At 50.0% G+C, this 13,288-nt stretch overlaps 1 protein-coding gene across 1 annotated transcript in view; it reads right to left on the reverse strand.

The window, feature by feature from the left end:
• Positions 1 to 13,288, reverse strand: part of ABCC1 (ATP binding cassette subfamily C member 1) — a 103,052-nt gene that overhangs the window by 53,280 nt on the left and 36,484 nt on the right. Inside the window, exons 11-13 of the mRNA XM_021717985.1 lie at positions 11,068 to 11,271; positions 2,095 to 2,241; positions 24 to 111 (exon numbers count right to left, since the gene is read on the reverse strand). Of these exons, the coding sequence (XP_021573660.1) occupies positions 24 to 111; positions 2,095 to 2,241; positions 11,068 to 11,271 (439 nt within the window). The remainder of the gene's footprint in view (positions 1 to 23; positions 112 to 2,094; positions 2,242 to 11,067; positions 11,272 to 13,288) is intronic.

The raw sequence follows: 13,288 nt of genomic DNA on the forward strand, positions 1-13,288 counted from the left end.
CACACACACACGTCTTCACACACCGTCTTTGAGAGGCCGCCGCTCGATGCTGTCGGGCTCTAGCTCCTCGTGGGAGAGGAAGATCCGGAGTCGTTTGAGGGAGACACTTGCCTACACAGAAAGCAATCACAGGGCAGGGTTATTTTTAAGAAGCATTTGTGCAAAACAAACCAAGGCTGACTTCCAGTGGTTTCCCAAGGGCGTGGAGGGACCCACATCCTCCCCTGTGTCTGAAGGCCCCCACATTTCCGAGAACGAGTATCCACTTCAGAATAAAACATCAGCTGGTTTAGGTTCTTGTTTTGGTTTCCTTCAAAAGCACACAAGAAGTATTTTCGAAAAGAAGAGCAGAACACTGGCCTAGAGAGAAAGAGACTTCAGAAATGAACAAGCAGCAAAAAAGAAAAAAAATCACAAAAACAAAATAGAAAAAAAACCCATAAAAACAAAAAAGAAATGAAAAAGAAACTTAACAACAACAATAAAAAAGAAACTTTAAAAAATGTGCCCAATTCAATGGCCCCACTGCACAGGTGCTTCTGAGACATTCCAGAAAACTCTCCTATGGGCCTAGTGTAATTGTAAGAAATGACGAATCTGGCCAGGTGTGATCATGGTGTCATCATTATGTAAGAAATGCACACTGCAGTATGTATAGGGGAAGCGACAAGAGGTCTGGATTCTGCTTTAAAATTCCTCAGCCAAGAAAGAAAGGGACTAAGGGAAGGAGGGCTGAGAAAGAACGAGATGGTGTGAGGCAGGAAATGCCAGGGCTGGACCTGGGAGGGTAGATCCACGGGCTCGCACTGTGCTGTGCTTTCTAGTTCTGCGGACATTTGGTTTCTTAAAAAAAGCGTTTTTTGTTTTTGTTTGTGATCGGACCTACAGCCCCAGTTGGATAACCCAGTCTTAAGGTTGATGGGTCCATGTGGTTGAAGACGGCGCTTTCAAAATTAATGTGTGTGATGCAGGAAGCAGGATGTTAAAAATACTGGCAGGGCCAGGTGCAGTAGCTCATGCCCATAATCCCAGTGCTTTGGGAGGCAGAGGAGAGAGGACTGTCTGCGCTCAGGGGTTTGCCAGCCTAGGCAACTTGGCAAGACCTCATCTCTATAGCAAATTAAAAAATTAGCCCAGTGTGGTAGTATACTCCTGTGGTTCCAGCTATTTGGAAGGCTGAGATGGAAGGATTGCCTGAGCCCAGCAGGCTGAGGCTGCGGTGGCCATGAGTGTGCGACTGCACTCCAGCCTGGGTGACACAGAGTGAGACTCTTATTCAAAAAAAAAAATACTGGCAGGAAGGTGACAGGAGTGTCAAATGTGACAAGGCAGACACCTCCTCTCCTCGCAGATTCATTGGCATGAATTTTAGGGACACTCTGGGGTCTAGGTTGGGGATCTTCAGAGGGTAGGCCCAGACCTGTCAGTGGGTGGTAAAACCACTCCAGTCAAGAGCAGGATGCAAGAGGAGAGGACAGGCCAAAGAAGAATAGAGGGGCGGAATATTCCAGACAGACACTCACACAGCACAGACTTGCTGCAGTAACCTACTGCCTCACACTACCAAGCATGAGTCTCTATCAAGAAGGACAATGTGCTGGGTGTGGTGGTGCATGCCTGTAATGCCAGCACTTTGGGAGGCTGAGGTAGGAGGACTGCTTGAGCATAGGAGTTCAGGACCAGCCTGCACAACATCGGAAGATCTCATCTTGACAAAAAATAAAAAAATTAATCAGGTGTGGTGGCACACACCTATGGTCCCAGCTACTCAGGAGGCTGAGACAGAAGGATCGCCTGAGCCCAGGAGGTCAAGGCTGGGGTGAGCTGTGACTATACCACTGCACTCCAGCCTGGGCAAAAGAGGGAGACCCTGACTCAAAAAAATAAAACAAAACAAAATGAAGTTCAATGTGTGTCCCTCTTTGGGGCATGACCACAGAGGCGTGGCAGCCTTGGTCCTGGCCTCATGGAACCCACCGGGCCCAGTGGGGAGTTAGCTGCAGAGGGGCCTCAAGGAAGGGGCTGTCCATGCCCTTCTGCTACCAGCCCGGGCCTGAGACCCCCTCCCTCAACCCCCCGTGGCCCCACCCACACCTGCACGATGCTGCTGATGACCATGGGAAGGATATTCAGGGGGAAGCGGAGGATGTTGAACAAGGCTAAGGACACGAAGGCTTTCTGGGCATCCAGGATGCTGTGCTTCTCGACAGTCACGTAGACGGCAAACGTACACAGGGCCACCTGCAAGAAGAATGCACAGCACTGACCACCAGGCCTGAGGGACAGTCACAGTGCAGGAGCAGAGACACTGTCCTGGAGTGGCCATGACTGGCCACCAGTGGTGGTGGAAAAGCCCAGGGCAGGGCCTAGCACACAGCAGGTGCTCACTACACGCTCGCAGAATGAACTGGTGGCCGGCATGGCAGCTCATGCCTGCAATCTCTGCACTTTGGGAGGCCCAGGCAGGAGGATGGCTTGAGCCCAGGAGTTCGAGACCAGCCTGGGCAGCATAGTGAGAACCCATAGCTACCAAAAAAAATGTGTTTTAAGTAAGCTGGGCGTGGCATCACGCGTCTATAGTCCCAGCTACTTCAGAAGCTAACATGGGAGGATCGCTTGAGCCCAGGAGGTGGAGGCTGTGGTGAGCTATGGTCGCACCACTGCACTCTAGCCTGGGTGACAGAACGAGACCCTGTCTCAAAACAAATTAAATCATGAACTGGGTAAATGAATGGCCAGGAGCCCCAAGTCCTGGCTCTCCCACCACGGTTTCGGCGACAACAGGACAGCCTCCCCCCTTCCTCAACACCACTGAGCACAGCCCCACCTGGCCTTCGCCCTGCAGTTGTCCCCCACCTGCCCCCAGCGCTCTCATCCTTTGCCCTGGCTTGTTTTCTCCACGGCTCCGATGGCCGCCTTCTGCTCACAGGCATTCACTGTCTCCTAGCTGAAATGCTGACTTTATGCAGGCAGGGACCGAGCAGTGTGCAGGACCATGTCCTCTGGGCCTGGCACAACCCCTGGTGTTTAGGGACGCTAAGGAAGGCCATGGAAAAGCGCGCCTTCCCTCCCAGAGTCACAGTCGTCTCCTCTGTGAACTGGGGACGCAGGATACACAACACCCTTCTAGTGTGTGTGATGCCTGATTGTACGCCCCGAGGACAGGAACAATTAACACAGAAGGAAAAAAAACAGCCAGGCTTCCTACAAATAAAGTCTGATGCACCCTAAACCTGTGGTGATTCCTAAGCTTTCACTACTCTGGCTCAGACACACCTGAACTTGTGTTCGGCTGTCTGGGGTGGCAGCGTCTTGCCAGGAGGAGGCTGAGCCGCCTGGACACCCCAGAACCGCGCTGCCCTGCTCAGGAGGCCAGGAAAAGCAGCTTGGACGTGCATGTCCGCCAGGCGCTAGGTGGGTGTGTCCCTCCCGCTCTGCTGGGGACAGGGGCAGGGCCAGGTGTCACCAACAGGATCCCACAGGACTACCTGGTACACACCATCATCAGCAATTTGGAAAACCCTGAACCCTGGCAGATGGGCAAAAGTCCCTGTTGTCATGTTAGTCCCTTGCTCCTAGAGCCATGAAGGGCCTTCCCAGGGAAAATGAGCTCCCAGGTCCTCAGCTTTGTGAGCTCCGGGCAGCCTGCCAATATGTCAAGAGATCTGTCTTTGAGCCCTGCCTCTGGTGTGGCTGTTAGTCCCTGTACTTTCAGGGTCTCAGATGCATCATTTCAATGTTACCTACTGGAAGGCCACACATCTTAAAAATAAAAACCAGACCACAATGGCTCACACCTGCAATCCCAATACTTTGGGAGGCCAAAAAGGGAGAATCTCTTGAGGCCAAGAGTTCAAGACCAGCCTGGGCAACAGAGCAAGATCCTGGTATGACCCCCCCACCCAAAAAAAAAAAAAAAACTTAGCCAGGCAGGGTGGTATGTGACTATTGCCCTAGCTACTTGCCAGGCTGAGGCAGGAAGATTGCTTGAGCCTAGGAGCACAAGACAAGCCTGGGCAACATAGTGAGGCTCCAGCAGTAAAAAATTTCAGAATTAGCCAGGTGTGGTGGTACACACCTATAGTTCCATCTACTTGGGAGGGTGAGGTGGGAGGATTCCTTAAGTTCAGGAGTCTGAGGCTGCAGCGAACTAAGATTGCACCACTGCACTCTAGCCTGGGCAACAGAGCAAGACCCTGTCCCTAAAAATAAATACATAATAAGAACAAAATCACACATGCCTTGCCACGCATCAGCTGTGTGACCTGGGTGTGTCACCTGACCTCTATAGGCAAGCATCTGTTTTCCCATCTATCAAATGGGGGTCACGATCCACCACTAAGGGCAGTCAGCAGCAAGAAAGAAGGCTCTTGGGTGGAGTGCTTGTGAGCGCAGGGCCTGAGGCACAGTAAGACTCTATGTGCGGCAGCTGTTTTTGTCTTGGAGCAGGACTCAGTCCAAACTCCTCAGGCCTCTCTTCCAAAGAATCCATTAACCTGGTTGCAAGAGCAAGAACTGCTCACCAGCAGAGCTGGTTCCTCTTCTGCCTCTGACATTAACAAGCTGATGACCCCCTGGTAAGGCAGAGAAATACTCCAGGCTCTTCAGCCAAGAGGGAGGTGACATGCTCAAAAGGCCACAGACACATGATTCCTGGATGTCCTCACACAGCGGCTGCCCTTATCTAGGCAGTAACAACGCACTGGCCTCTTACCAAAGACACTTTTTTTTTTAAGAGATGGGTCTCACTATATTGCCCAGCTTGGTCTTGAATTCCTGGCCTTGAGAGGTCCTCCCACCTCAAAGTGCTGGGATTTCAGCAGCAAGCCATCATGCCCAGCCCCAAGGGCGTTTTTTTTTTTTGAGTCGAAATCTCACTCTGTCACCCAGGCTGGGGTGCAGTGGTATAGTCATGACTTACCACAGCCTTGACCTCCTGGCCTTGGGTGAGCCTTCTGCCTTAGCCTCCTGAGTAGCTGAGACTACAGGCACACACCACCCCACCTGGCTATTTTTTAAAATTTTTGTAGAGATGGGGGTCTCGCCATGTTGCCTAGGCTGATCTCGAACTCCTAGGCTCAACTGATCCTCCCACCTTGGCTGCTCACAGTGCTGGGATTACAGGTGTGAGCCACCACACCTGGCCAACCCCAAAGTCACTCTTTACTCAAAACTCTCTCCACACATATTCACACAGTGGAATATTATTCGGCCATAAAAAAAAAAAAATTCTTATACATGCTCCAACATGGATGACCCTTGAAAACGTCTTGCAAAGTGAAAGAAGCCAGTCGCAAAAGGCTTCTTGTCATCTGATCCCATTTATACAAAATGTCCCAAATAGGCAAATCCAGAGTCTGAAAGTAGATTAGTGGCTGCTTGGGGCTGGGGGACTGGAGAGATTGGGGAGCAAGGGCTCATGGGTAGAGAGTTTCCTCCTGGGGTGATGCAATGATCTGGAAATAGCGGCAATGCCTGCACAACCTATATGGAGAGCCACTGAAGTACACAGCTTAAAATAGTAAATTATAGCTGGGCTCGGTGGCTCAGCCTGTAATCCGGCGCCTTGGGAGGTTGAGGTGAGTGAATTGCCTAAGCCCATGGGTTCGAGACCCGCCTGGGCAACTTGGCGAGACCTCCTCTCCACAATAAATCAAAAATTAGCCGGGTGTGGTAGCACACGCCTGTAGTTCCAGTTACTTGGAAGGCTGAGGCGGAAGGATCACCAGAGTCCAGCAGGTTGAGACAGCGGTGGCCGGGAGTGGTCACTGCACTCCAGTCTGGGTGACAGAGTGAGACTCCAACTCAAAAAAAAAAGTAGTAAATTATATCTCAACTTAAAAAGTAAATTAAAAAAAGAAAAAACTGACCACAGATACCACTCGGGTCCCAGGGCCCACCTGACTTGTCACTCGCTGACCTTCCCTGGCTTCCCTGTTCTAGCCTCCGTGGTTACTCTGCCTACGAGTGGGCGTAGCAGTGCTGCCTCAGGGCCTCTGCATGTGCTCTTCCAAGCCCCCACTTAGAAGGAGCGCCCTCTCAGGAGACATCAACTGTCCTGCTTCTAACACCCTCCCCATCATGAGGCCCCCGATCTTTTTTCCACAGCCCTTGTGATGGCCTCGCCTGCTGAGTTTTCTCTCTTGTGTCTGCTTTTGACTGTGTCTCTCCCAGTTGGAACGAACGCTGGGGTTTCTAGTAGCGTCCACTGCTCCCACGTCGGTGGCCAGGACAGTGCCAGGATAGGGGCAGGCATGCAGTCACCGTCTGTGGAGCAGATGATGGGAGGGTGGTGGTGGGGGAGGTCAGTGGGGGCAGGTGGACCAATCTGCCTGAGAGTAGCAGAGCACACACCCGGAGGTGTTTCCTCAGCAGTGAAGGAAAGCAGACCTCGGGCACGCCACACCAGGCACTCAGCACTGGGGAAGCAGAGGCCCACAGCACCTGGCAGCACAGGGCCCGCAGAAGCAGGCAACGTCCTGCCGCCCCTCTCGGGTCATAGCTCGGCTTCTCCAGCAAGCAAGGTCAGCCGCATGTCCAGGGCTCAGTTTCTTCTTTATTTTTAAAGATGTGGGATACAATTCAGGATTAGGTATATAAGTGGTCATCGTACAGGTAAAGCTTGGACCTCCCTCTGGTCTCCACTTTGCGTGGTTTGAGATCAGGTACCCTTATTGATGTTGTGTCTCCCCCTCCCCCATACCCCGCAGTTCTTAACTGAGCACCTACTGTGTGCTGGGCACTGCATGCTGGGGAATGGGGAGGGCTTGGTGGTACTGAGACCCATAGCAACCAGGGCCTCCAGCAGGTGGCATCAGGAATATGCAAAAGCAGGTGGGACTGCTTCACAGGCAGGGTCAAGGTCTTATGACAGGGGAGGGTCAAGGGTATACAAAGTCCTTCCCACGGCACGAAGAACAACCGTCCCACCTAATGCCTCCCCCAAGAAACATGGCAAACCAATGAGCCCAACCCCTAAGCTCACCCCAAAACTTCACTCTCTGTGTGCAGATGGCTGCTTTTTCTGCCCACCTAGCCTATACCCCTGTTTCTGGTCACACCACAGTTTTCCTTTGGGGAACTTCTCCCAATCTCAATCTATGAGCTCCAGCCATAACTCCCTTGCCCATCTCAGTCATAAGCTCTAATGAAAGTCACAAGACCTACTCCTGGCTGATCCAAGTGATTGGTTCAGGAATAAGCATGTGACCAGCTACAACCAATGAGACTCAATCCCGTAGTGTTGCAGGAACTACTGGGGAAAAAAACGGGACTCCATTCACAGAATAATCCAGAACTGCAGGCTGACAAAGAAACCACCAACCAGAAAGCAGAAATGAAGGAGAGGTTGCTATTCCCAACATGACCTTGGGAACACCTAGATCCAGCCATGCCTGAAACCCCCAGCCGTGCTTAAAAGTAGTTTTTTTGACTTTTCAGTTTTATAACTCTAAAGTTCCCCTCTCTTTTTTACTCTAACTGATTTAAGCCAGGGTTCTGTCATGTGCAAGATTGGTCCTGCTTAATACAACTTATTTCAACCTTTAATACATTCATTTATTCACTGGCTCATCTGCATTCATGTACTGAGCATGCAACATTTGCAAGTCCCCTACGCTCTGGGGATACAAGCATCAAATGACAAGGTCTGCATCTTCCATGGACCTTATGACCGGGTCAGCAGAGAACAACAGAACAGATAATTTTCCTGGAGAATGCAGAGTATCCCAATGAAAGGAGACCTGAGGTAAGCAGAAGGGAAGCAGCTTGTGGATCGCCCAAGATAGAAGATGGGAAACGTGGCCGGAGTCTGGGGATGCTGTCTCAGGAAGGTGAGGTATGCGGCCCTGATAAATGCCAGGCTCGCTGTTCCAGAGCAGACCAGCAGCCCCACCAGATGGCATCCCCGGCCCTGCCTGGCCTCTGCCTTTCATCACACCGAGTGCTGGGTAAACACCTTATCACCCCGGAGGCACAGGAATCCACCAGTGGAAAGAACACGCAACACCATCCAGAGACACTGAAGGCCACATACCTCACCCTAATGCAGTCAGAGGCACTGCTGCCTGGCCTGGAACTGAGGTCTCTGGCTGACACCAAGGCTCATCTGTTTCTTGCCAACAGCTCAACGACCTCTGCATCTAGAAGCCCCCTGCCGCCCCCATCAGAGGCCCAGAAGAGCCGGCCCTGCTGTAAGCGTCTCTCACTGTGGTTTCCCACAGAGGCCAGGGCTGGAGGCAATGAGTCAAGGGACAACTGTCTGGGTGATGACCCAGAAACCACAGGTTGTGTCAGAGGATCTGATGTGCATAGCAGCAGGTTATGAGAAACTCCCCACCTCGCTCCTGAGTGGCACACGATACAAAAACTAACCTTGTTGCCCACCTCCTCCAGGGCACAGACGCCGGATGCCACTAATATCCTCCTAGACACAGAGGCTGGTGATGCTGCCAACATCCTCCCATACCTGGACTGGTCCTCAACACAGAGACAAAGGACATGCCCCAGTGCCAACAGTCCTGAGGCTGAGGAGCCCTGCTGGATGTAGACTGCCTAGCATGGTTTTAGCCTTTTTTTCCCTGTGAAAGCATGACTTTCAATCTTTAGAATAAAATGTGTCCCACATACTAACAAAGAAACTATCAAACAGTTTGAAGAAAAATAATAACTTGGACACCCTACATAACTTCCATCTAGTCTAATATTACTTTTACTTTTAAAAAACAAAGGGAGTTCTTCAATGCCCAGAAAGTCGGGGTCTGGAGTGCAAAACAATGCAACCGGCCAGGTGCGGTGGCTCACACCTGTAATCCTAGCAAGTTTGGGAGGCCAAGGCAGGAGGATCACTTGAGGCCAGGAATTTGAGACCAGCCTGGGTAACACAGTGAGAACCTGTCTTGACAAAAATGAAAAATAATTAAAGATAAATAAATAGGGACGATGCAACAAGCAATGCAGACCGTGGGGGTGATGGAGTCAAAGGGAGCTCAGGGTCGCAGGCCAGGACAGAGATGCTGTTTCTTGTTCGACTCCAGGTCATGGATAGTGGTCACCCGAAAGACTGCTAGAACACAGCTCGGTAGGAAAGAACACTAGGACCGATGGTGGGTGCCAGCCACAGGCACAGAGGGAGGGTAGGGCGTGGTGTTTGACATGCTTGTGGCCTAACCCCTTCTTTTTCATATGACAAAATCCAGAGCTGGAGGAGGAATTGACAGGCCTCAGGTGCCACCGTGAACTGGCAGCAGAATGCAGCAGGTGACCGGACTCAGGAGAACCCTCCACCTTCTGAGCCGAGGGCTGGTCAGAGACAGCCCAGGGTCCACATTTAGCACACACCTGTTTATGTGAGCCATGAGCTGGCAATGGATCTCACATTTTAAAATGGCTGGGAAAAAAGGATCCAAAGAATACCCCAACACATGCAAATTATAACACTCAAATGTCCGTGTCAATAAGTACAATTTTGCAAGAATACAATCACACTCATCTGTTTACAAACTATCTATGGCTGCTTGGCCACTACCCTGGCAGAGAAGAGCATGTGCAACATGACCGCATGGTCCAGAATGCCCAAAATATTCACTAACTAGCTCTTGACAGAAATAGTTTGTTGACTCCTACTTTTCACCAGTGTCTCTCAAACTTTCCAGTGTATACAAACCACCTAGAAAGCTTGCTAAGAGCCAAATTCTGTTTCGGTTAGTCAGGGGAGGCCCTGAGAATCTGCATTTCTAACAACCACCAGGTGATGGGGATACTACCTGCCCATGAATCACACTGTGAGTGGCAGGATCAACTTGTGAGTCTCAAAGGGTGGGAGGATCGCCTGAGCCCAGGAGGTCGAGGCTGTCATGAGCCATGATCTTGTCACTGCAATACAGCCTGGGCAACAAAGTGAGACCCCAACTCAAAAAACAAAACAAAACAAAAAACAAAAAAGAACAACACACACACAAAAACAAAAAAGAATGATGCAGATCTGAATGGTTGAGCCAAGAGGATACATTATTAACTACCAAAAGAGATAGAAAGTGCTAGAACACTATGTGTAGTGTGATTCCATTTGAATATACCAAAAATATTTTTTAAATACTTCTAAGCATACACTTCGTTGTCTGAAAAAGATACACAAAACTGTCACTTTGAAGGAGAAGGACAGGGAGAGGGAAAGGCAATATGCTTTTCATTTTGTATCTTGCTGTATGATTTGAATTTTTTTGTAGTGAAATACAAATATTTGTTGAGCACCTACTATGCACTGTTTTAGGCACTGAGGATACAGTAGTCAACAGAAAAGACAAAAATCCCTGTGCACCTAGGGCTGACATCCTAGTGGGGAGAGACAGACAATAGGCAAAATGGTTGTTAAGTGGCAGTGCCACCAGACATGGGTCCATAGGTGACTGACAGTCTAGTCCGTGTGACCACATGGCAACAAGATACAGAGATGGCACCATCACGTACACCAACTACGGCAGCATGCACACCAATGAGTTCGGCTAACGTTTTTTACTCTTAATATTTAAGGAAGCAGAGGGCTCTGGTTTACATCCAGGGGCAAACTCCTTATCTCACGGTGAACAGGTCAAAAACAGTTCAAGACGTGGTGGGCTCGATGGTGCTACGTGTTGTGAATGAAATCAAATAGGGAGGGTGACAATTTTAAAAAGAGGAGTCAGGCCAGGCACAGTGGCTTATGCCTATAATCTCAGCATTTGGGGATCACTTAAGGGTAGGAGTTCAAGACCAACCTAGGCAACCTAGCAAGAATTGTCTCTAAAAACAAACAAACAAACAAACAAACAAATAAAAATTAGCCGGGCAGGGTGGCATATGCCTGTAGGCCCAATTATTGGGAAGATCACTTGAGGTCAGAAGGTCAAGGCTGCAGTGAAATAAGATCACACCACTGCACTCCAGCCTGGGCAACAGAGTGAGGCCGTCTCTTAAAAGAGAGAGAGAAAAAGAGAAGGCCTTGCCAACAAAGTGACTTTTGAAAACTATTTAGTGATGAAAACAAAACAAAACCTCAGCGTGGGCCAGGAAATGCACGGCTGCACTCACCAGGAAAGGCGTGCAGACCCAGGTGAAGGTCCCCACGGCACCCAGGTAGGCAGACTTCTTCAGCACCTTCAGCTCCTCCTGCCGGACATCCAGCACCTTGTCCTTGAACGCCAGCTCCCAGGCATACAGCTTGAGCACCTTGATCCCGTTGAGGATCTCGTTCATCAGCTTGATCCGACTGTCCTTGCTCTTCATGTGGGCTACCTTCAAAGACAAGGGCAGTTGGCGGCAGGCCTAGGGATGGCCCTGGCATCTGACCATCACATAACATCAGCACCTGTCAAACACAGGCCTTCCTGGGGATGGGAGAGCCCACCGTATCATCCCTGGGAGCCCGACTCTCGGCCCCAAACCACACCAAAGAACTCAGTTCACTTTCAAGGAAAACACACTGCTTCAAATTGTGTTAGATTAGACATGAGGGGCCAGGCACGGTGGCTCACTCCCAGAACTTTGGGAGGTTGAGGTGGGAGGATTATTTGGGCCCAGGAGTGTGAGACAAGTCTAGGCAACACAGCAAGACCTCGTCTCTACAAAAACAAAAAATCAAAAAGCAAAATAATTAGCCGGGTGTGGTGGTACATACCTATAGTCCCAGCTACTTGGGAGGCAGAAGGATTGCCTGAGCCCAGGAGGTCAAGGCTGCAGTGGGCTATGATCATTCTACAGCACTCCAGCCTGGGCAACACAGCAAATCTCCGACTCAAAACAATAATAATAATAATAATAATAATAAAGAATAAACATATATTAAAGAAGGTTATTCAATTCAGAATCAAGAAACTGAGGCAAGAAATACCCTTCGGGGGTCCAGGGAAGAGCAACACAGCCCTACTCTGCTGACCCAAACACAACAGAGACACTGATGGTATTTTTCTTCACCATATTCTCACATGGTTGTTAAAACAGAGAAAAGTTTCTGTACCCACTGGCTCTGGTTCCAACCGGTAGATGCCCAGGCAGCACAGTTAAGTATTCTTCATACCACTCAGCAATTTCCACACGTTGGGTTATCTTCTAAACATTCTATGTGCACTCGGCCATTTGTGCTCACAAGAATGGTACCATCCTGTGCTATGGCCATCCTCAGGTCACAGACCAGGAGGCTTTAAGCTTTGTGACTCGGAGGCTGGTTTAGGGATGGGCTGCCCAGGGAAGCCCACATATCCAGAGGCAACCGAGGCCCCAAGCTCCGGCCTTGTCCATCCCACCTGTACCCCACCCCCAAGGCTGCTTCTTCCGTTGGGCCCAGGTCCTGGAACCCCACTCCCCGGCACCGTGAACACAGCCGAGTGCTCCCACCTGAAATTCCACAGCACATCATAATGTCCATCAACAGGGGAGAGGAGACATAAACGGGCCCCCCTGTGTTATGGACCATTCAGCGCCAGTTCAAGAGAACAAATTCAGACTAGTGGGTGTAGTCCAGAAAGGTCCTTGAGGCATGTTGCCAAAGGGTAAAATCATGCTGCCAGGAAGGCCAGTTTGGGTAAAAAAAAGACGTGGAAACACATACATACACACCAAATTTAGCTCTATAGTTAATCAGGTCTGTATATAAGTCCATGGAAAGATCCAGATGGACTTGCTTGGATGCCTTCACAGTCATTGAGCGGACGGGGAAGGGGATATCCTCCCCTTTAATCTGTATACTTTTGTCCTATTTGAAATTGTTCACAACCAGAAAGCACTTACTCTATTACTTAAGTATTTAAAATTTTTCAAAATATAAAATTTCTCTACAAAAGATTTGATTGAACACTGTGCCTAGCATAAGGTAAGATCTTAATATAGGGGGGAAAAGCAGTGGATAATTATTAGTCAACTCTTGAAAACTGAGTCACATACACAAAATGATTAACTCCAGGGGAAACAAGGATGCTCTCGGAGGCTCAAGGACATCGTAGTCACTAGGTCTATGTCAAGACCGGCCCTTGACATAGACTGGCCCACTAGGTCTATGTCTTAAAGCTCTTGACATAGACTGGCCCACTAGGTCTATGTCAAGCGCTTTAAGACATCCTGATGCCCCGGTCCTACCCACACTGAGCGAATCAAAATCCCAAGAAAGGAGCCCAGGCATCAGCTCTGCTAAAGTTCCCCAGGGGATTCCAACAGGCAGGCGAGGCTGAGAACCCCAGGGACAGGGCAGAAGGAACTCGGCTAAAACCTGCAAGAAGAGGCCTCAGGTGAGGCCTGGCACGGAGCCCTGCGGAGACGG

The sequence above is a fragment of the Carlito syrichta genome, unplaced genomic scaffold (genome assembly GCF_000164805.1).
Source record: "Carlito syrichta isolate Samal-C Ts95f unplaced genomic scaffold, Tarsius_syrichta-2.0.1 Scaffold311662, whole genome shotgun sequence".
In the NCBI taxonomy this organism is placed as follows: Eukaryota; Metazoa; Chordata; class Mammalia; order Primates; family Tarsiidae; genus Carlito; species Carlito syrichta.